We start from the raw sequence: 27,271 nt of genomic DNA on the forward strand, positions 1-27,271 counted from the left end.
CCACACAACCTCTAGGCTATATTTGTTTTTTTTATGATCTCTTCCTGATCGCATCTCTCCTGCAGCAGCAGCAGCAGCAGCAGCAGCACATGTTCCGCTGGATGCTGGAGGTGGATGTGGAAAGCTACGGGACCCCTGAACTTGCTGCGCACAGAGACGCATGACAGACTCTAGTCTAGAGGATAGTAAGTCGCAACATCTACATTCATTAAGATCAGTCGTTTAAAAGCACTATTAAATCCTATCTGTGCCATCCATTTACGCACAGTCACTCCAAATTCTCCTCACTGCAAGGGAAGTTGTGCACTGCACAGAAACACAACTTTCAACTCATTCACATTATTTTCAGTACTTACTCAGAATAAGAGCAACAGGCATGAAGAGGAGGCATGCAGAGTTCATCAGGGATGCCATGCTGATCCGACAATCTGTCCTCCGACCTCGCAAGTTCAATGTTTGCGCCGGAATTTCCCAAGTTTTTGTGTTTTTAAAAGAAAAGAGGCAGACCGCCGTCCCGCTTCTCGACGCTGGTGGAAGTGTTTCCGTCCTGTCTTTGGTGCAGCTCTGTACTCCAGTGTGAGAGCATCCACTGTGCGCCTATCCGCTCCACTGAAGGGGAGGGCGCGTCCGTGCAGGAGGAGGAGGAGGAGGAGGAGGAGGAATAGGAGGAAGGTCTACAGCAGGTCCCCGATGGGCTGCACATGGAGTCAGATCTGGTCTGGATAGACGGGAGGATGCAGAGAAGGTTCTGGGGAATCTGACAGTGCTGGCAGAAATATTCAGATCCTTTACTGAAGTTAAACTAGCAGTAGAACAATATAAAAATACTGCATTACAGTATTATCAGCTAAATATACTAGTATCAAAAGAAAAAGTACTCATTCTGCAGATGTATGATGTTACATACTAGATCATTAATAGTGATGCATCAAAGTCTTGTGGCTGCTGGTCTGACTACTTTATACAGTATATGATTTAGTCTCAATCTAGGGGTCGACCCGCCCAAACTTTATAAGTTTATGTTTTGTATGTATAATCTTAATATGTAAAGTAACTAAAGACGTCACATGAATGTAGTGGAGGAGAAGTATCAAGTAAAGTTAAGTTTCCTGCACTGTGGGCTACTGTAGCGCCCATTAGCAAGGCTCTGGATCCCAATGTTGCTGTTCTGACTACAAACCACTAACTTTAGCACAACTTTAAATTGTCTGTGTTTTCTGGAAGAACAGAACAACCCCCCCCCCTCCCAATACAAATAAAGACAAAAAAAAAATTCGAACAAGTCTTTTTTATTCCAAAATGTTGAGGGTAAAAGGAACTGTAAAAGTTACAACATAACCATCCAAGCGGGGGGAATGAACACAATGGAAAGAGAGGAAAAACAAACACACAAGCTTCAGTTGTGTTTCTCACACACACACAGCTCCCATTCAGGGTGAAGCAGGAGTCCACGTGTCCTCCTCTTGAGAACAAAGCAAAGGTGAAGCTGGTAGTAGTCAAAATAGTACTTCTCTCTTTCACACCCTGAAATGAAACATTCAAATATCTGTCCGAATCAATCGCCTCCATAATCAAAATGTTTGCAGACTAAACGTACAGGTTCTCCTTCGCTGCGCTGCTTGAGCCTTACTTTAGAGCCAACCACAAATTGCCTTTTCATGACATAAATGCTTGTAAAAGTTAATAATAGAACTGCAGAAACTATGGGGTAATGCTTGAATATTAGAAGTTTTCTAAAGGCCCAAATGGGATCAGATGTCCGAGTAAAACAGATAAAATACAATAAGGCACTTGCTAGACAAATCCAACTTAAGATTCTAAACACAGCTGTCGAGAACTTTTATTTTACAGTCATCAAATCAGTGTGACCACCCTGCGGTTAAACAATGATGCTTGTAAATGGGCTGTACACAAATGATCGTACACTTTCAAAACATGGATACATGGTGCGTTTACAACCTAAAGGCTGGCTTTTCAGACACTGCAAGAACAGGAATGATTTCTGAGTTGAAAACCTAAATGACAAGCAGGGTGAATAGCTGCAGTCTGACTAGGTGCTGCCTCCTAGAGCCTGAAAGAAGTAACTGCACATTAAGTTTACAAACATTATTTGGAATATCCTGATAAAACAACAGTAATAATTATGTTTAGGAAGTGTTTTATTATGTTTTATAACTAGTTTGACGACTCTTAAAGCAAGTATACAAGTCTTACAAATACTAAATGTTTATATAAAAAAAGGGGGAGCGACAGAGAAGAAAACATGGGAGAGTAGTCTGATCAATTTACAGGACAGAGCTGTACACATGGACGGCTGCCAACCTCGATGTTGGGCTCCAAACATTTCAGATTTCAAAGGGGAATTCTGTTCAGCCTGGAGGACCTTTGAAAATATTTATTACATTTCAAAAATGTGTGTTTTTTTTTTTTTAGTTATTTCTCATCCTTTAATCTTATTTGTATCCTTCAGGAAGCCTCATTAGAATGATTTGTGAAAACAAGGCCAGATGGGAAAATTATAATGAGATATGCTTTTCATCCTGAAACAGGAACAAACTAACTTTCAGTGAAACAATTTATTGTGTTGATCCTGTGAAGAGTACTGAAAAGGATTTGGCCTGGCAAGGTTGTCATCTCCAACCTATTAAGAAATAACTGAAAAGGAAACGTAAAATGGCTTTGGATGTTTCATACTTTTGGTTGCCGGGATTAGCTTGGTTGTTTAAAGAACTGAAAACTGAGGACGGCGTAATCCTGCAGCAACGGAACTCTAAGTTGGCTCTAGAAAAAAAATGTGTCCAAGCCTGCTGTTTGCTCTTAAGCCGGAGATACGGTATGACATTAGGAGGCGAAACGTGTCTTCTTTTAGCTTGTTTTTGTTCCTTCTCAGAAGTAGCCCCTGCATCACAGCTTGTTCAGTATCCCCAAACTTAACATTGTCTGACTGGCGGGTCAGAGGAACACGGTAGAACTAAAGACGTGTGGTCTCGTCGACCACTCAGCTGAACATTCTTTGAGTCTTCTGCGCATTTGGATGAAGTGACAGATCAGAGAAGTGTCAGGAATTATGTGTCTGCGCTGTTGAACTGGGAGATGGGGACCAGCGGGGAGTTTTCAGACGCTCCCGTCTGTCGTTTCTGAGACAGTCTTGATGGGAATAAAAGGAACACAGAGACAAACCGGAATGCCTCTTGTGAGGGGGAGCAGCAGAGATAAAGGTCTGGAAGAATCTACAGTGAACTTAAACAGAAATCAAGAACAATCTTTCTGTCCAGACCGTTAATGTCTTGCATTGAAGGTATGTCAAGGAGGAAAAAAAAAAGAAAAAAAAAAAAAAGAAAGAGAGTAACAAAAACAGTTTCTATTTCCTTACTTGACACTTCACTGGTGCAGGTAGAGCAGTAGGAATGGGAGGAAATGGAAAGGGGGGGGGTAGAAAGGGAGGGGAGAGACTTAGAGTTATGGTGAGGGACAGGGGGGGCCGGCTCCTCTTGAGGTCTAAAACTAATCTCCAGCCAGTAAAATACCACCTAATCCCAAAATTCCTGTTGCTCTTTTCGTTTCCTTGCTTTCAGCTTCAGCTCCCCAATGCTGCAGTGACATCATCATCTGTCGTCTCAACAAGCACGAACCTGCTCAAAGTGGGGTGAAGTTGTCCTTGGTGCTTACGGAGGATCCCTTTCTCCTCTAAAACATTGGTGGAAACTTTAACAAAATGGGCTCATGATCTGTAATGTGAGGAAACGACTCTTCTGCACCAGACTTTGAATCAAGGATTAGTGGTTGACGAGTCCCTGCAGCATCATCATCAGGCGCCGCGCCCTCTTGCTGAGCGGGCTGTGGGGGTCCTGCTGCAGGAAGGCGAAGAGCTTCGGTCTGACCTGGGCCAGCATGGAGGCCATGTGGTCTCTTGTCAGAGGATCACCATGGTCCAGATTCATCACTGCATCCTCCAGATAACTGCACAGGGGACAGAGAGAGAGAGAGAGAGACGTTAGGGGTGGGCGAAAAATTAAAATAAAAAAAAAAATCAATTCACCTAATTATCACGATTCTTTTTTTTTGTTTGTTTGTTTTTTTAACAAATTTTAAAATTGCCATGCTGATTCCTGAATCGATATTTAATTTATTATTTACACTGAGCTACAAAACATAACAGCTAATAATTAGCCCAGGAGCTAGCTGGTTAGCATTGGCACGTGAACCGGAGAGCTGTTAGTTTGTTCAAACGGCAGCTGGAAGTCACCAGTTTCCCAGCGTACTAACAGTACTTTATTTAACTTTATAATGGTAATGTATTTAACTTTAGTATAACAGTACTTCAATGAACTTTGTTATAACAGTAGTTAAACTTTATTATAACAGTACTTATTTAACTTTATTATAACTGTACTTTAATTTTATTGTAACAGTAATTTATTTAACTTTATTATAGCAGTACTTTATTTAACTTTATTGCAACAGTACTTTATTTAACTAACAGGTAGCCTTCTATATTGGCTTATAGCCTACTGACCTCTTAAGTGGTATTCCTGAAGACAGATTTTTTATTAGCATGGCTTTAAGACAGAGCCAGGACCTTTATAGCAATGATGCTGCTGAAATAAACTGAAAGAAAAGACTGACTGACATGTGATGTGCATTGTTTTTGGAAATAATGATAAACATAGTCTCTAGAAGTGTATGATTCAACTTTTTCCCAGTGTTAAAAAAATAAAAATCACAATTTATCATAATATCAAATCATAGTACTTAAAGGTGTACTATGCAGGATTTGTCAGTTGCTGTTAGTTAACACACAGTATTCAAATATGGCCCCTCCTCCTCGGCCCAACCAGCAAGTGAGCGAGAGAGAAAGAGCGCAGGGGTGGTCGAGCGAGTTAGAGAGTGAATGAAGCCATGAATCAGATAAATAAAAAGTTATTTTCTGATTGTTTCACAGCGGTTACGTCCTAAAGGACAATTAAACACGCTCACACCTCCGCACTTCATCCTGTCCGCTGTGGTCTCTCTGCTCTGTGTGTGTGTGTGTGTGTGTGTGTGTGTGTGTGTGTGTGTGTGTGTGTGTAACTCCATCGGTCAGGCAGACACACAGACATCTAGCTCTTTATACATCCATGACGCAGAGACAGAGAGCAGAGGAGAGAGACTGAGACAGTGATGTTACCTTGTCGCTACACTACGAGTCCTGACCTCACACCCTGCACGTTGTTACTGGCTGGGCGCTACACACCCACTGCCCAAAGGTTGACCACCCAGAAGTGTCCCCAACACCGCAAAATAATAAGAAAATACAGGCAGAGGGCAGATACATACAACACCACACACTTCTAATGGGAGATAAGTGATGATTGAGAGGGATTATTTTTGTATTTTGTATATACATTGTTTTTGTTTTTTTTAAAAGGAAAAATCCTGCATAGTATACCTTTAAAGAATCGCAATACATATTGAATCTGGCGGTAAACATATCGTCCCAGGCCTAGACATGATACAAAAGTTACAACTATAAGTTCCAGTCTGGCAGACGTTATTTAGATATGTGGAGGAAAGTCTAAACTACAGTCTTCGACCTTGAGCTGGATGCAGACTCGAGAAAAAGACGAGGTGACAGAAAGTTGCACAAGAAACTGTGAAAATGATGTGACATGAAAGAAGGTTCAAATTTACAATATGTTTAAAAAGAGGTTTGATATTCAAAATCACAAGGTTTCGTTCACTCAGAAATATAAGCTGTACAAGGATGCCTTGCACAGACTTTGTATTTTTGACCCTTGGAGCGACTGCGGGGAACAAAAGAGAAAAGCCGATTTGAATGTCGAGCTCTGTCCTTGATCGCCCTCCTGGCTGCCAGCCCGCTGTGTGAATGTGCACCTTGTGTTTTCACTCAAATATCGCTGCAGAAATTGAGTTGTGCCGTCCTCACCTGTGTCCTGTCCTCTCGCTCAAGTCATCCTCCATTTCACTCCTCAATGAATTGTTTTAGTGGGACATCTGGTGGTTAGACTATCCAGCAGTGTTCTGTTTCTGCTCTGCTTTGCTACCCTGACTGTCTTTACAGCTTAAATGACCATTCATCTCCATGTCCAGAGCCTATCTGATCCCAGTCTCATATTAGAGCTGTTCCCACACCGCCAGCTGGCCTCCAGCCAGGGTTCCTCAGGACACACGCACGCACACATCACAGGTCTATAAAATCCCCATAACGCTGCCAATACACTCTTTAATGAGACATTTAATGTCATTGCACAGAACACCACAGATACTAAACAGCTTTCTAAAGTGTGTCTTGCAGGAGAGAATCTGCCTGTAACTACAGTGTGTCCAACACTTTCAGAGACTTGAAAAACACACTACGCATCCATTGGTGCTCCAACACTTCACTGTGCGATTAAATCTGTTTAGACAATCTGTTTTTTACCATAACGGCTAATGATCCTGCACACAGTTTTGTGGATAATGACACTCTCTCTAGCCCCGACAACCCTCACACTGCTTTTGTTTCTTTCTGGATATATTCAATGGATTCTTGTAAAACACGATCACAGAAAAAGGAAACCCCTGTATCTTGTGCAAAGCCACAAAAAGTGCTTTGATGCAGCAAAGTCTTAATAGTCCTGTGTTACCTTCTGTTTGAGTACAGATTTCAGAATACATACATTAACTTTCTATTGCATATGCTATGCATGCGTTGTGATTTTGTTTTTCTCATCCCAATACTAACCGACTCATGAGAGCATGGGGTTTTCCTGCGTGGCTTAAATAAAATTAGCAATTAAATAAAGCAAAGGTGTGAAGATGTTGAGATGTTTCAACTCTCTTTCACCACAATCTATCCAGCTATGACTGTACTCTCAGAGGGCTGTATTAGCCAGCTGTAATGTAAAGGCAGAACCAGACTGGTGATCTGGACTCTGAGCGGTGCTATAAAGAGCCTGAGTTCTGATAGAGGAAGAGGTTTGCTGAGGAAGAGAAGCACTAGAGGAGAAGGGATTCGGAGGAGACAGGGACATAGAGAGTGTGAGGTGGCGGCTCTCTGAGGAGAGACATTAACACATCTTGAGCCAAAAAAAAGAGAATAAGAGCAGAAGAGAACCTGTGAAAGACCAGAAGATAGGCGTGCAAGAGAGATCAACTACGCTACAAGATACAAGGGCATCGAAAGAACAGAAAGAGCATCCAAAAACTGCGATGCAATTGACAGGATCATCCACACTCTCCGGACAGCCATGTAGCGGGGCTACAGACGGAGCAGGGTGATGGGGTCAGCAGTTAAGCACCGTTTAGCACTCAGGAGATGAGGAATAATGGAAATGCCATGGAGATGGGATGTGGAGAAAAAATTTAGGCAAAGGCCCTCTTTATTACTGATGGAGGGTAGTGTAATGCCCCGCTCATGTGAAAGAGAAACGTGTCCACGATTTTCATCATCTAGTAAGAAGAATTTTTCAAGCAAAAATGGCAAAAAACCCAAAACAAGTTCAGCACCTTAAATGTGTATATTTTCTGGTTTAATTCATCCTATATGACCAAACAAAATAAGACTTTTTGATTAATGATTAATAGAAAAAATAATCAGTAGATGAATCAATAAAGATTAAGATAATAGGCCTAATTCTGTGTGCTAATATCCAGACACAGGATGCTTTTAACCTTAATCATGTGGAATAAAAGGTTGATAATAGATATAACACACAGTGGTGTATTTTTTATGGATAACAGGGGTTGTTATGGATACGTGCGAGTCAAACATTTTTGTACTCACCTACCACGAATAGCATAGAGAATAAACTAACCTGATTTTGAGCTCAGAGCGGGTAGACAGGTTGGAGGAGAGCTGCTGGATGAGCGACAGCAGCACGGGCTGGCTGAGAGGACAAGGATGCTGACCGAACACCTGCTGGGAGTCGATGGTCTCGCACACATACAAGACCAAGTTCAGATCTGTTGCTGACAGAGCCTGGGGACAGGGTAAGACAGAAAGGCTTTCATTCAGATTGAACTGTTTTCATGATTCTTTGACAGCCTTAGTTAAAATACAACCCCCCCTTCAATAAATCTATAGGTAAAACACTCTTAGGCTGCTAAAGAAAGGAACAGTCCACCAAGTATAAAGCTAGAGTAGAAAAGGTTTGGCCACAGGCTACTTCCTCCTTAGCAGCAGTATGTTACTTGTCATATTCCTTGTCGGCAATGAAATGTAATATGTATATTTGTTCTGACCACAAAAACTACAAGATGTTTCCATGCAACAACAATCTGTTAATCATGGAAGTAAGTTGCCTGCGGTATGTGTGTGTATGTATGTGTGAGTGAGTGTGTGTGTGTTACCTGCTGGAAAGCCTGGTTGAGCTGTCCCTGCTGGAGCAGCTGCAGGATGTTAGCTTGCTGCGTCTGGTAGTCTAGGTGTGCTGTGGGGACGGGTGTGCCGGCCGCTGACCTCATTGCCTGCATGATGCTGGAGGTGACCACTGCCTGCTGCTCCTTCATTGCCAGACTCACTTCCCCTTTTACAATGCGCTGCACATGGCTAAGAATAGACTCCTGCAAACTGGGGAGGAAAAGGACAAAAAAAAAAAAAAAAGGGCAGAAAGAGGGTTATTCTCCATATTACAGAATGTGTATTTTCAACCACTGTGCTGCACTGAAGTAGGTTGGGTTAGTCGCAGTTTAAGTGTTTCAGACTATAATAGTGTCAGGAAGAATTCACTCATTCATTCATTTTTTTTGTGAATGTAACTTTTCTCTATGTGGACACAATGTTTGATTTGATGTCCTTCACACACAATCCATTATCTTGAATCTAAAAGTTAAGCCACAGTCTGACATTGTCATTTTCTTTTCAAAGTTTTTATAAAGAGTAAGTCGGCCAACTACTTTCTCTCCACTCTCCGCCCCCGACAAATCTATAAACTCTAGAGGCCATGAAATTAATTGCAGAGGGAACAAGAGACTTGATCGAATTTATGTTCTTACATTAGCCCCAGGATTAAGCTTTGCTTGTTTCTACTCTCCAATCCATTACGCACCTGCTCAATAGGCAGTGAATGAGGCTGAGACTGCCGGCAAAGGCATCCGCTAATATAAATATCTGATATTCACAATGTCAATCAATGCTGTCAGATCCATCACTGCAGCTAATATCAGTCAACAGCAGGAGTCTTTTAAAAAAACATGACAGTGACAGCTCATAGTGTTGTAGGAGCATTATCAATGTGTGTTTTTTTTAATGTACTGGCCATTAGGGAAGTATCTTAATGTAGTTAAATGGCAGATTAAGACAGAAGAAGGGAAATAGGACAAACGTATAGCTGGAGAGATTATCAAAAGGGGCTGACGGTGTGATCGATGAGGGATAGCGAGGATACGTACTTTCCCACCATCATCTGGATCTGGTGTTGGACCTCAGCCCGGACATTAGTGGTGATGCTATTGGCCAGCTGATCCGTGGAGCTTTGGAAGCTGTCGATCATCTGCTGGAGCTGGCCGATCATGGGGTCTCGTGTCTCCTGCTCTCTCTGCTTTCTGTTCTTGATGTGGGTCTCCAGCTGCTGGATGTCTACGAAGATGAAAGTCAACAAAGAAATCATTTCTCCTCCTCACACAGGCAAACAATATAAACACAGTCGGAGCTCCGTTAAGTAATACTTGCAATGAATCACATGACTCTCTGTAGTGTGAAAGGGCAACAGTGATGCCAAGCCCACTGAAAATTAAGACACTACCCTGCACGATTAACTGAAATAACATCACAATCTCGATTCAGGCCTCCACTGAACCTGTTTGACGTGTGCATTCTTTGTAAGTAGATGTAACACTGCTAATTAGTAGAACCACCTGAACCATGAGGAAAAGGCCAAGAAAACTTCAGCAGAAAGTCTGTCTGTCATCCAACCACTCAAACATCCACAGCTGAAGCCTTCAACACACTACAGCCAAAGATAAAGCTCTGGTCAACAGCAGAACTATGAACTGATGCTTTTCAAGACAAACGCTTCTTAATAAGGTCCTGAGACTATTCATGTTGTATTCCCTGCTCTAACTTTATACCAACACTAAGTGTCCAATGTGGAAACTGCATCATTTTTAAGATTTCAGATTTATGAATGAGCTGAACTATGTAATCATACATGAACCTCACAGTCAGTCTGTTTTAATCATTAATGATTTTATTATGAGCAGTCTGAATCTGTTGAGATCCTTGAGGATCACACAGGACTGAAGCAACTCTGAGTTTCTGGAGTTTGAAGGTGGTGTGCACAGGTTGCATCTGGATCAGCTGTGTATTAGTAATTATCAGTCATTTTTTAGCCTCATGCAGCTGCAAATGAGCCATCTGTATTTAAAAAAAAAATAGTGTGTCCTTAACCAGCCTAATGATCATATTGTTAGTTCTGTCTGTATGAGGAATGATACGGATTGCAAATTTGAAAAAAACCCCAAAAACATAACAGAACAAAAAAATCCCAGAGTAACAGTGTACCCAAGTATTGTGGGAGAAAGCAGTCATCTCCATTCTGTGTGGAAAAAGAACGTGAGTCTAATTTTGACCAGCCCTGCCATCACACAGCTCATAAAATAACAAGCAGCCCTTTCCAAGCACAGACAAGCTTCCCAGCAAAAAATGGTGAAAGTGTGACTGGTGTGAGTTGGGTATCTAGCATGCTGAACACTAACATATTTTCTCAGGATTTGGTGGACCAAACCACAGCAAAATGGTCAACGGTTACAGGACGACTCTAGTGGGATGCCCACGGTTGTCTGTGTCTGATGTTTGTGTAAATAAACAACAGAACACATAGATGGATGTTACGGAAATGAATTAAAAACTCTTTTGCCCCAAAGCACATACATTCTGAGCCTGTCCCCTGCTTTTAACAATTCATCATTTTTCTTCTCATGCAAAGCAAACAATAGTTATTTATTACACTTTATTAGTAAATAGTAGGTTGACCTAATATTTACTGTGAGAGAACACTCATATAATACAAAATTCAATGTTTTCAAGAGAGTTCATATTAAACTTGAGACGTTATTTCACTTCAATGTATCAAAAAAAACTAGCACAGCTGAAGGCTCGTACAGCTGTTACAGGGCAGTGCACATCTTAAGGCTGCATTCACAAAGTTAGAGTCAATATTTACACACAAAACCCTAAAAGCCTTATTCTGATCATGGATTAAATTTAAATTGGATCACACTCACAAGAGCGCTCACACACTCAGAGAGGTATTGTTGCCTCCCTATTTACCGAAGGCAAACTGTGTGTGTCTCCCTTCTGTACAAATTATGACAGCCTTGGAAAAATTTTATAAACATCTAGCTGCAAGCTTCCAAAGGTAAACATGAGCACAATCTCAGAACAGACTGCTTATCAACACATCAGTGCCAGGGTTCTGAAAAGGCATCATTACAAAAAGAGTCCCTGAGCCTTTCAAGGGGTTATTTAATTAGACTTCCACATAAACAGACCCTGATTTTCAAGGCTACATACAGGGAACCACCGACATGAAGAAAGCACCGTCACGAAGAACTAAGGACCACCACCAGAACTGTTCTGTTCTGGGAGCCACCAGAACAGCTCCCAACTACAGTTCCCAACTTTCAAGTGTCTGGACATCTGCTCATATGTTACGGCCACAGATTCTTATATCTTTATCTTAATCCTAGATTGTCTTACATTCTTGTGTTCCTTGTTTGAAGCTGTCATTGATTTGTTGAAACATGGACTGGCAGCCTCTCTCAAAAACAGGCAGCACGATGCTCTGGAAGGCATCTTTATAGGCTGCCTGGATGGGCCCCTGCATCGCTTCGGCTGCTGCCCGACCAATCGCATCCGTCGTGTTCTGGAAAACAGGAAGCAGCTTCCGTGAGACAGTGTTATGAAGATTTGTGTGAAAAGGTAGAGAGAGGATGTTGGGCTTACCCTGCGTGGCATATGACAGATGGTGTAGAGAGCCAGCCACCTACCTTGGATTTGACCACCTTGCTGACATTGTCCTTCAGGGTGACCTCCACAGCAGTCAGTTTAGCAGCGATTGTGTTGTTCAGCTGACCCGTCACTGGCTCCAGACTCTTGGTGATTGCTGGAAAGGGGAAAAGATTTAAGGAGACAGATTAGCAAGAAATCCTCTATAATAATAGTAATTAGGCATGTGATCAAGGCTGGAGGAAAAAAAACAGAAAAGAACATCTCATCTTCAAATTAGAGGGCAGGAGAGGTGAGGTAAGAAAACATCTCTCCAAAGACTGCTTAATTTTAGTGTGACAGCCTGACCTGCCTCTGCTGCCTTAATTATATTTAATTCATCTTATGCCTAGGATGATCTAAAATAACACTGTAATTTATTGATGTACAGCCTAGTCTGCACTTTGTCTTTGTCCGTTTTTTTTCTGTGCTGCAAAACAACATTTTGCAGAGAAGATGCAAGAAGACCAGATTTACATAACTTAGTTATTTACCTCAAGTTCCTGCTAAATAGGCAATGTTTACAGCCAAATGAAATCAGGGATGCACTGATCCCATCTATCAGAACAGTATCTACGCCACAACTGACCTTATTAAATGGATTGGGTAACAGCCCTGACATGACTGATTAAATACATTATTACATTAAACATATATAAGTTAAAATCAGTCATTTTAGTACCGAAGGAACATAAAAATGATTCCAATAAGTTCTGTGCATCTTATACTCTCATAGGTTGAGAAACAGTAGGGGGCTAACTGTACATTTTGGCTTTCAGTGAGGAATTATGGTGTCTTTACTTCCACAACTTGTGCATCACTAATGGTCTCTGCCCAGGGACTGCAGATGGAAATGAGCTTTTAGCTATATTTGGTACAATAAATGTATTGTGCATTGTCAGTGTTAAATAAATCATCATTAATGGAGATAAGTCAAATACATGGAGAGCATTAGCTGTTCTGTTCATAAAACATCCCGTGTGCTATGCCTCACATGACACAAACAGAAAGTAAGCACATTTAGGCTATAAACTGACTGAAGAGAGCTGTCTGAGCTGCAACCGGCTGTTCTTTTTTCAGACTAAAAACTATACAACCAAAGAAAAAATCTAAAAAAAGCAATGTAAGGCATCTTTAACTCAGAAATGGTAAAAATGTTCAAAGAATTTTAGTTACAGCTACAACAGATAAAGTGTGAAGATCTGTACGCTTCAGTCTCATGAGCCAAGTATAGAATTGTAGGTGAGAGGAGGGAAGACTAAAGATGAGGAGCCAAGGGCGAGAGACAAGAGACACCCTTGTGCATAAACAGACTGAGAACAGCTTAGAGACCTTCACCGTCTGTGACTGGCAAACAATGAAATGGTGCAATGAAATACCACCATCATCTGGTGAGAAGTGTGGTAGACATGTCTGGAGAGTCCACTTGGTCTCTGCAGAATAGACTTTGATCTGTTGCCTCTCACTCTGTTATTTTTCATTTTGTTCTAATTGAACAACACACACATATATATATTGAAGGTCTTGTCTGAACAGACACCTTGCAGTTAAAGTTCAATCTCTGAGTAATTACATCATCATGTTATTGAATTTCATCAGCTCTGTGCACTTAGACGCCGTAAGGTACACTGCCTTCACATCAATACCCGCACTCTTGCCTGGTGTGTAAATGATCACCACTAGATGCTCTTACACGTTCACTGCTTATCATATACATTACTGGTTAGGTGTCAATCCTCATAGTTGCTTAGCTGTGGCGCATGTGTTTCTATCTCTGTCATATACCGTGAGTGTGTCTGTGCCTTCTTACTTGGTGGAACTGTTTTCTTCATTTCCTCTCGTAGCACTTTGTCCATCCTGTTAGTGAGGGCAGAGCAGAGGGCGTGGCTGAGCTGCTGGCTGAGTTGTTCCTGAAGCTGCTGCTGATGATTCCGACTCTCTGCCAGGACTCGCTCTAGTCTGCGCTCTGAGGTCATCGAAGGTCAAGGCTCACAAGGATATGCTGTAGGAGGCTCATTCCGCCACCTGAATGTATACTGTAATGACAACTCCAGAGACCAGTCTGCTTACAAAACTTGTGTCTCTTACTCGCTTAAACTTGGTGCTTACCGGATAGCTTCAGGTACTCCACTTCACTCAAAGCCCCAGAATGTGTGACAAACCCATTTTGCTAGACTTTCTGCTCAACTTAAATGGATTATTATAATAGAGCAGAGGGGGCTCGAGTTTTTCATCTGGAAGTTTGATGGTGGAGATGCAAAATAAACTACCAAAGAAATGTTCAATTCTCAAGGACTGAAGGATACGTTCTTGTTCCTGGTGGTTGGTCAGGACGTGCTCAACCTGGGCCATGATGGAGCTCTGCATGGCTTCAATCTGTCCACGCAGTTCAGTTAACTCCCTCTGCTGGCTACGCAGAAGCATCAACAACTCTTCTTGCACTTCTGTATTCATCTGTGGGGAGGGGGGATAAAGAGACAAATTGGAAAAAACAAAGAACTGCTGAAACATATGACACATATGAAATGTCTCATGTGGCAGAATCTGAAAAAAAACATTAAAGGAAGACAGGATGCAGAGAGCTATGAATTAACAATAAGATGTCTATGACACATTTAACTAGTCAATTATTATGATTCAATAAACAAACTGAAAAGACAATCTACAACCAGCAGCAACAGTTCTATGTACACCTCAGATATCAAGTTGACAGACAGACTAATTGCAGGGAAGATTTAAAAAACAAATTTAAAAATGTGTCCTTTTCTACTCTGATAAAACATTTAATGATTAATGATGATCATTTAATCATTTTGGGTCAACTGTTTACATGGGATGTGATCTAAATATGTTCCGGTGTTTACATGAGCTGACACATTTAATTGGAACAGCCGTGTGACATGCGCAAAAGTGATAAAAACATCAGGCCGATGTGTCAAAATGTTTCTACCGGCCACCGTCGGCCCAACAACGCGTCTGGAGGGGAGGGGGTGTTAGGCTGAGCAATACTGTGGAGAGACTCAGCAGCCAGACATTTCTCCACTCTCTGTTTAGGACCGGCTGACATTGTCACCATGTTTACACCACTCCTCTCAAACTGACTAAAAATTCCGGATCAGGCCGGATCAGCCAGTCTCTTCCCTATTGAGGTGGTTACATGAGGTGTTTTTATTCTGATTGGGCTATTATTCCGATTATTAGTGGAATATCAGGGTCCATGTAAACATGGCCAGTGACTTCAACAGAGTTTGGTAACAAGTTAAACATAGCAATGGTAAGTACAGACACAGGTGTTTTTAGTTATTCTGGCTGATTATTCATGTTTTGTGTGATAACCTTACCTGACCAGAGTCCATATGCTTCGACTGAGATGATTCACTAGGGAGAAGAAAAAAATAATTTATAGACACCTTTTACTACACTCATGACTAATCCCTTCCCTGTCAGTCAACAACCTACAATATGCTCAAACCCAATCAAGCCAGGGTGTGTTCACTACAACCACAATTCAAACTCAGACTCCATTAATATTAACACCGACATACCTGTCATCTTTCTTGTTCTTTCTCTTTTGTTTTGGCGAGCCTCGTGGTGACGTCTTCCAATCCTTAACTGGTAGTCTGTGAGAAGAGCGAGCGCCACAGTTCCCAGAGGACGATGCCAGGCTGGACACCTCATCATCAGGGTCACTGGGTCAAACAAGGACACACACACACACACACACACACACACACACACAGTAAGACAGCTGCACACTGTGTGCCACATGCTCTGTATTCATCTTGGAAAAGGTCAATAGAATCAAAACATTACTGCGCCCTGATTTGTGATGTGTGCCGTCTCTAGACTGACAAACTTGTCTGTTCGTTTGCATAAACAAGGAGATGTGTTTGTGTTACCTCTGCTCGGCACCGGGGTCCTGACTGTCATTCTGTGTGAGGTGATAGGAACGTCGAGGGTAAGGTGAACTCAGCAGTCTGTCCTTCGACTCTTCTCTTGAGCTACAACACAGCCGACATTTGTGACATAAATCATACCGGTGATGACACACCTGTCAAATAAGGCTTCAAGGGGATTAGGCCTAAAAAAGTACTTTTTGAGAAATGTTTTCAACAGTAAATAAACTGACTTGTACAACAGACAACCTGCTCATATTGTCAGTACCATGTCATCTCTTGCTTTACACTTGAAATCTTAATCCAATGCTTGTTTATGTTTATGTGTGTCTATGTCCAGGTGCTCTATATATTAATGTTAAAGAAAACACAACTACTTCACAAGTCAAACAAGTTACTGAAGCTGCACAAAATGTTGTGTGAGAGTTCTTACCAGTCTCCAAGACCGTTGTCCCGTAGACTGTTCCTGGTTTCCCTGGTGATGTCAGGTGCAGCTGGCCAAGGTGTGTGGCTAACACTACCATCTGAGGATCCTCCTCCCGCCGCAGGGTTTTCGTGCGATAAGGCCGTCTCAAGTAGAGACGGGGTGTGGCTGAGTCTGGGCTCTGACTCTACTGACCCGCCAACTGGCCCTTCTGCACCTCCGAGTTCAAGGGGTAGCAGGCTGTGAGAGAAAATACAACTGTTTGGTTGATTTAAAAGGAACATACTTCTGTTTTGTCATTTTGTGGCTTCCAAAACACCAAAGTTACATTATCATTGCTTTTAATCAATGTACCTATTGTTGTTGGCTGTGCGAGGAGAGGTGAGCAGGTGCAGGGCAGAGGCAGCTGAGGCCATGCTGTCTGTCTGGAGAGCGGAAAGAGGTAAGGGATCCAAGCTGCACACAAGACCACGCTGAGGTTGCAGAGTCTGGGATGCGATCTCCGGCATGTCCTGGGACATGGCTGTGGAAGCTGAGGAGATGACATCGGGGGAGCGGGCACGAGTTGGGGAGGCCAGCGGTGGCAGGAGGGGAGAATCGAGAACCTGAGGGCTGTCGAGAGCGAGAGGACCGCTAGGGGATGCCAACGCCTGGAGATGGAGAGAGAGAGAGTAATGAAAAATAAAAGTCATGTTATTAAAAGGGAAACTTTGCCAATTTTCAACCAGCATTGTATTATCACAATGTGGGTAGTATATGCAAACTAAACTAGTTTTAAGAAATCATCAAATTCACAGCAGTTCATTTTCCCTTTAAGAGAAATAAGAGAATGTGTCAGGTCCTACCTGCAGGTTCTCCAGTCCAGGCAGCAGTACAGCAGTAGCGGCTCTTGGGCTGCTGGTGGAGGCAGAGAGAGCCAAACTGCTGCTGCTGTTGTTCTCTGCTCTGTTGGGACTCTGACTGACATCATCTATAGCTCTGCAAACAGTAAGACAGACTGCTGTACTCAGGGATACATGCTCACGTAGGATTAGATCACAAAACAATGCAAACTTCTTGGATAAGGCATGGAAAGAGTAACGAGACAAAATCTGTATGTAAAAAGAACAGAGAATGACAGAAGTGATACCTAGTGACACAGAGTTAGAGATACTAGCGACTACTTATTATTATTACCATCTTATCCCAAATCATCTTCAAAGAAAAGCTCACCTGTTAGTTGAGTCAGAGTTACTGCTGATGGCTGTTACAATGGTCAGACTGCTGGCACTGCTGCCAGGGGATGCCGGTACCTAAAAGGGTGACAAAATTAGTGAGCAGCGGGCAGCAAATATAAAAGTGGCAAAAAAAAGACAAACAGGTGGTGGAGCATCCTGGCATCTTAAGGGTTTAGGACACTGGCCATGTAATCCCCAGTTCAAGTACTGCCTTATTTCTGTCAGCTCACTATTGTCCTCTGTGTAATAAAAGGGAGAAAAATCCCCTAAAATACTGTACTTCTTTTATATGCGGCATCATTTTCCTTGCCACAGTTTCTGATGTTAACCTGCCAGTAAACGTTTTGCAGCAAATAGAATGAACTCCAAAACCAGAATAGCAGAATATTCGGGCTACAACTTGTACTACTTGCTTTTCATGGGTCTCATCATAACTAAATTCTCAGGACAGTCACATTAATAATAAAATCTCCAATACATACTGTCAGAATAATAACAGAAACTATTCCCCTAAGCCCTGTTGTGACTGTGGCTGTACACATGATGGGAATAGCAGACTGTATTAACAAGGTTATGGGCTGGTGTATATTGAATGCATTTAGCAGCAATCCACCAGTTCATAAGTGGAGGAGGTGCATTCATGGAGCAAGATGTTGCTAGGCGATGAATACAAACATGTTTTAACAGAAACATTCATTTGCCAAGACTGAAGTGTTTTTAACGTTTTTATAAAGGGCATGATGCAATGAAACTCAGACATCAACCAGACAGCCCGTTTCATTTAGTACTGAGAAAAACAGAACAGATGAAAAAGAAGCTCATCAGTGTTTGTACCGAAGTGCTTGGTGTCATGAAGGCGTCGGGAGTCATCAGCTTGGGCATCGTCGCGCTGCCAGTGGCTGAGTTTGACAGGAAGTCAGTGGGAGCAGGAAGCGACGGGATTTTCCTTAAGTCTGTCTGGGAGCCACTCCCTGATTCCTTGTCAGAGCTCTGGTCTGTCAGGTGGTCAGAAAACGATGCTGGACACATGAAATGTGAAGAGTCCTTCAGTTGTGTGGCAATATTTGACATTCATTAAATGCACAAACACTGAGTGCTATACAAATCATGTAGAGCAAGGAAATCAACGTGACTTCATTTAGAATTTTATACTGAAAGTTGTTTTATTATGTAAACTTAAGGTTACAAGATTACATTTTTTGAAATGGTGACTTACCAAACCCATCCTGAGAATCAGAATGGGGCAGGAAGACTGCAGAGCTGGAGCCCACGTTGGGCTGGAACCAGATCTGGACATCTTGCAGACTCCTGAGAACACAGACACACACATGTAGATGAATACAGAATGGCCCCAATTATTAGATGATAACCTTTTAGCAGCAAATGTCTGGATGAAAAAATAATTGCACTAACTTAACATAAAATTAACTATTTAACATTTTTTAATGTATTGTGAGATTTTCAGTAAATCAATACGTTCTTCACCATTACAACCATCAAGATACTCATCATGGGATGTAAATGGCTGACTCAACATAGCAGTTATAAATCAAAAGCTAGTGTTTGGTAATGAAGCCAATGTGAAGTTGGACATCAGACATGAAACAGTGGAGGGGAACTCACTTGGTGTGAACACAGTAGAGTTTAATCTGGATCCCAGACTTGGACTCTGTGGGTCCTTGAGTGCCTTCTGAGAAAAATAAATACAAACCAAAAATATCACACACAGAGGCAACATATTGACTGGAAAAAGAAAATATATTTCACATCATAAAAATATGAATGTAACAGTGATGATCAAAAGACTGAGGGATCAATATGAGCCATTTGCTTTTTGTGCTATAAGTGTGTGTGTGTGCACATGCACACCTGTTGTCATGCTCTCGCTCTCCTCCTCCGCAGGGAGGACTTCAGTGTGTCGCAAACGGCTGTGAGTGACATCACGGACCCCAAAGCTGAGCACAGGGTGGGTCAGAAGAAACTCTGACACAGCTGTGAAACTGGCCTTGCCTTTCTCCAGGTCCTGCCGCAGCTCCATCACATAGAGAACCTGGCAAGGAGCGACAGCAAACGAGTATGAAGCTAGGCACAGGACTGAGTGGTGATGGGGGTACCAAGGAAAATGGTTTGGTCCAAATAGCATATAAGAGGTTAAAAAAATATTGGGTCGGTGTCCCTGACAGACTAAGCTTAGTTCTAAAAAGAGTACCCAAGTAGACCAAATTATAATCAATAAATAAAGATCAAGTTTAGTGCTGAGTGAACAGACTTCCTAAAAGAAGACTGAATGAAGGCTTCACCTTCAAGGAGTTTATGTTACACATAAGTAGTTGAGCAGTACTATCATTGTTATTATTATAACAATTATATGGAACATTCCTTAAACCACACAGCTGACGACAGTGAGCTCACCTTCCTCTGTACGTCAGTGAGGATGAGATACTCAGCGGAGAGATCCAGACTCGCCTTCAGACTTGGCTGAACTGTTGAGTTGAACGGATCTGGAGAGAACCTACAAGAGAACAACACTCCATCATTAGTATCTTTAAAGCCGATGCTCTAAAAACAATAACAAACTGAGAAAATGTACTTCACACAGCAAAGAATAATCCTCCTCAAATGAACTGACTCTTAAAACTATTTTTGGCATCTGGACTGGTCTATAAATATGTTTTTCCTTACAACAACAAAAGGACAGAAATTTGAATTTGAGTTTTTATTCCCTTTTGGAAAAGACTCAATCCTGCACATAGCTGTGAGCTGATGTCTGATTAAACTATAGATCTCTTTGTGCATTCTATCCACAACAACAATAGAGAGCAATAATATGTGTTGTTCAATCCATCTGTACTTTGATCGTTTTACCAGGCACAGAGGTAATAGACCTTTTTTATTTTAGAACTTCTATTGGAGAAACACATAAAGTCATCACTCAAGTCCCACACATTATTTAAATTTAGCCTTTTTAGGAACCAAAGCTTTGGCCTTCAACTTAGCGCTTTCAATAATTCCTGAATGGACTATTTGATGGAGGCAGGCGGTTCTGCCAATGTTGTGCCGTATTACACAGGACATTAGGGAGGCATGAGAATGATTTAAATTTAGAGTGATGAAGCAAAGCAATAACCTGATGGTCTGTAAACAGGTCCAGGAAACAGTGCACCACATCTTCAACTCCTGGTTCTGATCCGCTCCAGTTATCAGAAACCTCCAGAAGGGAACCCTACAAAAAGAGATAGAGAAGGGACCAGGGGTGACAGAGCAGAGGAGAAGGACACTGTAAATGAACTAAAAATCAAACAACAGCAGCTTCAGCAGCTTAATATAAGTACGTCACGCTTTTCACCCAAAGCTGTGCATTCAAATGGTGTGTACTCACTCGGGGTCCTGCCTCTTGTGGTTGTCACAGAAAAAAAGGCAGGAGAGGGGACGTCCTCCATGAGGTCGCAATTCATGAAGACATCTGGACAACAGAGGTGCGATGAAGAAAAGACGGGATGAGAAAACCACAGTGTTGGAGACAGAGAGGACTAAATCATGGATATATTCTATTTCCTTCAGAAAATTCAGCAACTCCTTGGATGGAATTGACATTATGTGAAGAAGTGTAAAAGTATACGAGATAGTACGTCAGCATTCTTTCAGAAACAACATCCTCTTCCATGCTTACCTTGGCTTGTCCTGGCCCCCTTCTATGTATATCTGCCAGAACTTGATGTATCCATCATAGCTGGCTGTGGCTAACACCGTTCCATCTGGAGATAGAGCACCTTCACTGACTCGCTGGAGGGACAGAAAACAACTTTCAGCGTCAGCACAGTGAGGAATCAAACAAAGTAGCTTCCATTATGACAAAACACCTCAATCATATACAGTAGTAGTTGGGCGGATGGATAAACAAATTGTGCATTTTATGACTTAAGCATGAAAGTCTCAGCATATAATCTACATAGTCCAAAGTTTTATTTCAGACATGGAGGCAATTTGTATCTGACCTCTGTTTACCTTGAGAGGTCACCGACCTCAGCATGGCATTTCTCCAGCTTTTGCCCCATTAGTCGATTTGCATTACAATCATGTATATCTTTGCCAAAATTGCATTTTTGTTCTAATTTAAGATGCTCATTTGCTGCCAGTTGCCTCAGCTGTGGCCCCGTGACAATATTCTGCTTAGAACACCAATTTCCAGTGTAAAGGTAGCTATAGCTCATTCTTTGACCTTCATTTGAGAAATCAAGTAAGTGCTTTTATTCTGGCAGGCAGCTACATTAGCAACAATGTAGAAGACAGAATTACAGTAATTATGTGGCAAGCAAGCATGTTAGTGAATATTCTAATTGGGTTAGGTTATGCTGACCCCTACCTGGGTATATCCCTTGACTGTGATGAGGCCTTCTTTCAGATCTGTGGCATCAACAGGCCAACTGCTGTTGTTGGCTCTCAAGACCTCAAGGTCCCACACCTCAGCCTAAAAAAAAAAAAAGAGACAAAAATAGAAATTGGAAAAGACACTCCCACTTTTTTCTTTCTCTAATACAATTTGTTTCCCTTTGTGAACTTGACATGAGGCTGTAAATACACATCACTTCTTAACTTAAAACAGATGTTTGTACACCTGTATTCTTTGTAGGCTTGTGCAAATTTTGATTGATACTGATACTGACTTTGATCATTGTCTGACTTTCCTCTACCACCACCATTAGGTTGGTATTTGTGGCTTTTGGTGAAATATGTGTATATCAGCAACTATGGGATGGAATGAAATTTGGTACAGACATTAACATCCTACTGAGGATGAATCCTAAAGACTTTGGTGATCCCTGAATTTTCCTTTAACACCACCTTGAGGTGGACGTTTCTGGTTTTGAGTGAATAGACTGCCATGAAATCTTGTGCAGACATTCATGCCCTGCTCAGGATGAACAGTCATAACTATGATCCTCTGACTTCTCATCTAGCACCATCATCGCCAGTTTTTCATTTGCCCAATAGCTCTGTTTATAACCAAATACTTGCTAAACTAATGACATTCTCATCAGCTTCAGCTGTACTTTGTGATTACAGCTACTTAGCAAATGTTAGCATGCTAACACACTAAACCAAGATGTCAAACACATCTTAATAAAAGACATCAGCATGCTAGCATTGTCTCTTGTGAGCTAGTTTGCCTGACTCTAGATTCAAAATTAGTTTCAGTAGGAAGTTTTAATTTAACAAAAATGTCTGTGTAAAACACTGATACCCTGTCTTCATGTAGAAGGGCCAAGGTCTGGCTGGTGTCATCCTGGTTCTCCTCATTGTCATCCAGGATGAACGGGCACCAGATGAGACGACGGTGCGAGTTCAGTGGAGTGTCCTCTGGTCGTCGGATATGAACCACTATCTGATCTCTGTAGGGAGGATGGGTTAAGGAATATGGAAGAAAAAGAGCAGTTCTTGGATAATTTATTTCTGTGATTACTATGTCAAAGCAGGTTGTGATATTAAAGGGGTTTGTGTAAAATCACTAGTGTGGGCTGCTGTGAGTGCACTCAGAAGTACACACAGAAATAAGATGAAATAAAAAGTGCAAAGACCAGCAGTAAAATCAATCTGTGTTTAGACTAGACACACATATAAACCTGCACATCTTCCCACACAATCCTTTTCAATATCTCCCACATGTCAGGATACAGTATCTTGCTGCCAGTGCAGGTGAGCTGCCAGACCATCAGGTTGCCAGCTTCGTCTACACAACCCAACAGGGAGGAGTCGAGGTGGGCGAAAGCCAGATCTGTGACGGCTCCGGTGAAGCCCTTCAGCAGGGAGCGCTCAGCAAAACCCACACTCAGGACACGAATCATAGCATGATTGTTGGCTCCTGAGGGAAGAAGGTGTATTTTAAAGAAAAGGATAAATCAAAGAACCTGGGTATTAAAGCGCTCAATTCTGATCAGTTCAACTGAGCAAATACTAAAGCCCCTTCCACACATGCAGTCTATCCCTGAAATGTTCAGGAACATTTCCTACATGTGTGAAAGGGAGCAGGGATTAATATTCCGGGAAATCTGTAGCGCCAATTTCCAGAAGGAATAGTCCACAATGAAAACAGCCGGCTGCAGGGTCAGTGAATTATCCAGAGTAATGAGAACAATGATTCAAGAAGAGATGTTGCAGCTGATTTTTTAACGCTGTGAGCAACACAAACAACTTTCAATTAAACTCATTGTGTTGAGGTGGAGCCAAAAATCTCAGACATATATCTCAAAAACTGTAGACAGCACTATAGGTATGTGAGAAAATGAAATATGATTATAAGCAGTGCAATAAATTTTAATGACTGCTTTTATTCAAATAATATATTCACTGTACATACATGTTTACTGTTTAAGTTAAGCCTGCTTTAGATATAACATTCCCAATGCCCAAAATAAAATGAAAAATATTACAGGAAGCACACAGTATCTATACCCTATTGGCAGTAGTAGTAGTTGATTAATAACGTCTCAAGTGCTGTTTGATATTTGCTTCATTTATGGCTGCATGGCTAATAAATTACTCCAGGACACTCACCTCTGATGGCGTACGCCAGGAAGGAGTTGGACACAGCTATCAGTCTGCCATAATAATACTTGTGTTCCCAGTCGTACTTGGCAACAGGCTGAATCTTCACCTAAATGGAAAACCAATTCACCATTCAAAATGAATCAATACTCTATGAACAAAGCTCATCATTCTTTTTTGAGACTGTGGTCTTCAAGAGTCAAATCAGGCCAGTCAAAATGATGTGAAACCCATAAAAAAGTGTAGTTCTGTAATAAAACAAAAATGATATGCTAGCTGACACAACACACAAGAGGAGAATATTGAAGTTGTGAAAATGAATGCAGGGATCCATATTTCCAACCACCGTAGCTTATCACTTGAAAGAAAACAAGCTCGTGACAGTCTGCTGAGTCATCACAGATGGAGGTTTTGATCAATATAAAAAAATAACATCAACAGACCCTCTACAGGAACACACTAAATTGACTCTCACCACATTTCTGATTTATACACTCACAGAATAGGAGGATTTTGTTGCTGATGATTTGGATTCTTACCTTGTTGCTACCTCGAGCTTTGCTGTTGATGCTGGAGTCTTGACTCGCCACAATCTCCACATTGTTGGAGGTGATGGGGATACAGGTAGACCCATCATCACCAGAAAGGCAGCTGAAATTGCAGCATGTGAGTTTGAGTACAATATGGATTTTGTCTAAAATTCAAAGTGCCAACAAAAATGCATTTTCAATTACAAAATTCAAGGAGAAAAAGTGCCATCTCTGTGTGTTTCATGGTACAAAGTCAGTCCAACTGTAAAGTTGTGCGAGTAGCTCGTTCTAAAAAGCCACTCACATTATCTGGCTCTCCTGAGCGATGCTGATGTCTGTGGAGATCGGTCTGGTAGAATCTGACATGGTTGACAGATCACCCCCTAGGAGGCCGGCTGTTCCTAATAACCCATTTAGCTCTCCATTAAAAGATGGCTTTCTCTGACCATCACTTGATTGTGCATCTGAGGAAAGAAATTAAATGCATTAAATGCTTATCGGGAGACAGTGTGCATAGACCAAAGCCAGCAGGGAAATTCAAACCCTGCAAAGAGGTAATGTTTGTTCTGGAGATGTCTTACTGAATTATTTTGACAGCACCTACAGCCTGATACAAACTCATGTAACGTATGCATGCTGGTGTAAAAGAAACTGATTTTAAGCTTAAAAGTACTTCTTATGTCTTAAAATTTTGAGTGTATTTATCAATTAGAAAGTCAAAACTTTCAGTTTTCTTATTCTTATAAAGTCCCACTCAGTTGGGTTTTATATTCCAGAGAAAGGTGAGTAAATAAAATATTTGCCAGACTCCTGTAACTAAACTCAAATTATAGGAGGTGGTTCTGTAATACATTCTTTCCACAAGAAAGTCCATGTCACGATTTAATTTCAGAATATTACAAATATTAGCCTTATTAAATTGCTCAGCTGTAATCTAATATACTTGGATACTAAGACAGAGTCACAATCTGCTACCGAAAGGGCTCCTTCTGAATGCCTGTTCATGTGCTTTTACAGTAAGGAGAATGGTGTAAGCGAGCTTTTAACTCAATCCTGTTCTTACTGCAGCGTAACACTTCTTTAACAGCATACATTTATATAAGTAAGAGCAAGAAAACCACAGGTGGAACTAATGACATTATGTTTCGTAGTTCAAAGTCCCCCCGCCCCCGGCGGTTCAGTGCCATCGGTTAGTGAGACACAACAGAGTCGTGATTGATGTTATTAATTACACCTGTTCTTTACCTCAACAAGTAAAAACGTCTGCTGTGAAAAAGGTCTACAGGCATCAATAAATCTAACATCCAGCCCACAAAATTTGCCTACACCTTTCAGTACATAAAGAGCAAACAAACGTTTCTTCTCCTAAATATTTTACAACCACGTTAACGGCCATCAGCACTATCTTTCTTGTCTAATTCAACATTGTGAGCTTGTTAATAATATTTGAATAAAAGTGCACTGTCTACTTGGAACTCTTGTGTTTATGAAAGAGACAACAAAGTAAGCAGACCTGAAGGTGTAATGTTCCCAGTTATTTCGATTTGTTTAAATGTTAATAACTAAAATGGGTGTTAAATTTGTAAAGTTCACAAAATGCTCTCAAGGCTCGTTGCACTAAGTTTACTTGTCTGACAATTTGATCTGAATGGATGTTTACCACACAGATAAGTCAGCTCCTGCACTGAGGCAGGGAATAAGGTGTACTTCTTTTCAAAAAGGAAATGTTAATAAAAGAAAAAGGGTAAATAAATAACGTCAGTACAGGAAGAGGATATTCTGTTCACAACACATTGAGTATACAGTTTATGACATGATTCCAGGATGTTTTCGGGGTATTTTCTTTTCCTCAACTTCCTTAAAGCCGGCCGTGTCTTCGTTACAATACTTGATCGCTTTGACAGGTGTGAGTTTCTAAATCGACCGACTACGGCTTTCAGAAACAACCTGAAACTAGTCTAAAAGTCTCCAAATGAGTCAAGAACTCAGACTTTCTACGCAGTTATGCAGGGTCAAGCTAATACTTGATATCAGTGAAAATATGTTTGGCTAAACGATTGGCAGTCACAGATAAGCGGGTACTACAAAGATAATTTCGAATAAACATAAACATTATCCTACTTTGTCGTCGCTTGGCAGCAAAAGACACAGCTTTTTTTCTACACCAGAAAATAGACTGAGACGTAAGCTAGCTCGTAACGCAGCTAACATGGGGGACGATAAAACAATACAGACCTTTCCGACGCAGTTAGCGCTGTAACACTATGACGAACTTAGTGTGAAAATACATGTGGAGATTATTTTGCATCCAGACTGCACTTCCACACCAGAGGTTGCCTTTTGTTACCGCTTTAAAGTGAAACTGCTATTGAGCTAACTTTTCTCCGGTGCAGTTAGCATTGGGTAGCAGCGCGCTAACTCAAAGCTAGCTTTAGCGTCTGCGGCCTAAACTAGCGCAGCCGCTAATCGTTCCCGGTCAAACTTACCGGAGCCGGGACGGTCGAGCTTGAGGATGTCCCGGAGATGCTGGGTCGCACCCTCAATATCGATATTAGAATTGGACGCCATGGGTGAGGGAAAGGGGGGGAGACTGGGTTAATTTAGGGGGAGTGATTTTTGTATTTCTTGTTTGATGCGATGCTGTCAAGGCTCACTCCGTTCACCCAGAGCAACCGTCTAAACTTCCGTTATGT

At 41.6% G+C, this 27,271-nt stretch overlaps 2 protein-coding genes across 3 annotated transcripts in view; both read right to left on the minus strand.

Moving 5' to 3' along the window:
* nrn1la (neuritin 1-like a) overlaps window positions 1-599 on the minus strand; it is a 99,366-nt gene extending 98,767 nt beyond the window's left edge. The window contains exon 1 of the mRNA XM_067588825.1: window positions 357-599. Coding sequence (XP_067444926.1) covers window positions 357-414 — 58 coding nt within the window. The 5' untranslated portion in view covers window positions 415-599. The remainder of the gene's footprint in view (window positions 1-356) is intronic.
* A 674-nt stretch (window positions 600-1,273) lies between these two features.
* On the minus strand, window positions 1,274-27,271 carry edc4 (enhancer of mRNA decapping 4). 2 transcript variants are annotated; one of them, XM_067588828.1, is made up of 30 exons: window positions 27,065-27,271; window positions 24,883-25,042; window positions 24,588-24,699; window positions 24,058-24,157; window positions 23,179-23,365; window positions 22,748-22,895; window positions 21,869-21,973; window positions 21,176-21,288; window positions 20,885-20,968; window positions 20,633-20,728; window positions 19,918-20,017; window positions 19,375-19,555; window positions 19,129-19,195; window positions 18,722-18,813; window positions 18,340-18,524; window positions 17,501-17,580; window positions 17,134-17,266; window positions 16,643-16,938; window positions 16,298-16,528; window positions 15,868-15,969; window positions 15,514-15,657; window positions 15,310-15,346; window positions 14,275-14,422; window positions 13,779-13,934; window positions 11,971-12,086; window positions 11,681-11,846; window positions 9,373-9,559; window positions 8,332-8,551; window positions 7,797-7,960; window positions 1,274-3,960 (listed from the first exon to the last, which is right to left on the minus strand). In XM_067588828.1, exons 1-30 carry the CDS (start codon window positions 27,144-27,146, stop codon window positions 3,777-3,779), a joined length of 4,176 nt encoding a protein of 1,391 aa, XP_067444929.1. In that variant the 5' UTR covers window positions 27,147-27,271; the 3' UTR covers window positions 1,274-3,776. The 2 variants fall into 2 exon arrangements, with proteins under 2 accessions (XP_067444929.1, XP_067444930.1); XM_067588829.1 differs by lacking the exon at window positions 27,065-27,271 and adding an exon at window positions 26,814-27,011.

This window comes from Thunnus thynnus, chromosome 5, assembly GCF_963924715.1.
Source record: "Thunnus thynnus chromosome 5, fThuThy2.1, whole genome shotgun sequence".
NCBI classification, from domain to species: Eukaryota; Metazoa; Chordata; class Actinopteri; order Scombriformes; family Scombridae; genus Thunnus; species Thunnus thynnus.

What these genes read in the sequence shown, in the direction of transcription:
- edc4 (XM_067588828.1), bottom strand. Translation starts at nt 27,146, where the DNA reads ATGGCGTCCAATTCTAATATCGATATTGAGGGTGCGACCCAGCATCTC. An exon ending in CTCTACTGTGTTCACACCAA is followed by an intron (nt 18,814 to 19,128) that starts GTGAGTTCCCCT and finishes CTGTGTTCTCAG; the next exon opens with GAGTCTGCAAGATGTCCAGA. An exon ending in CTGGACTGGAGAACCTGCAG is followed by an intron (nt 16,939 to 17,133) that starts GTAGGACCTGAC and finishes CTCCATCTCCAG; the next exon opens with GCGTTGGCATCCCCTAGCGG.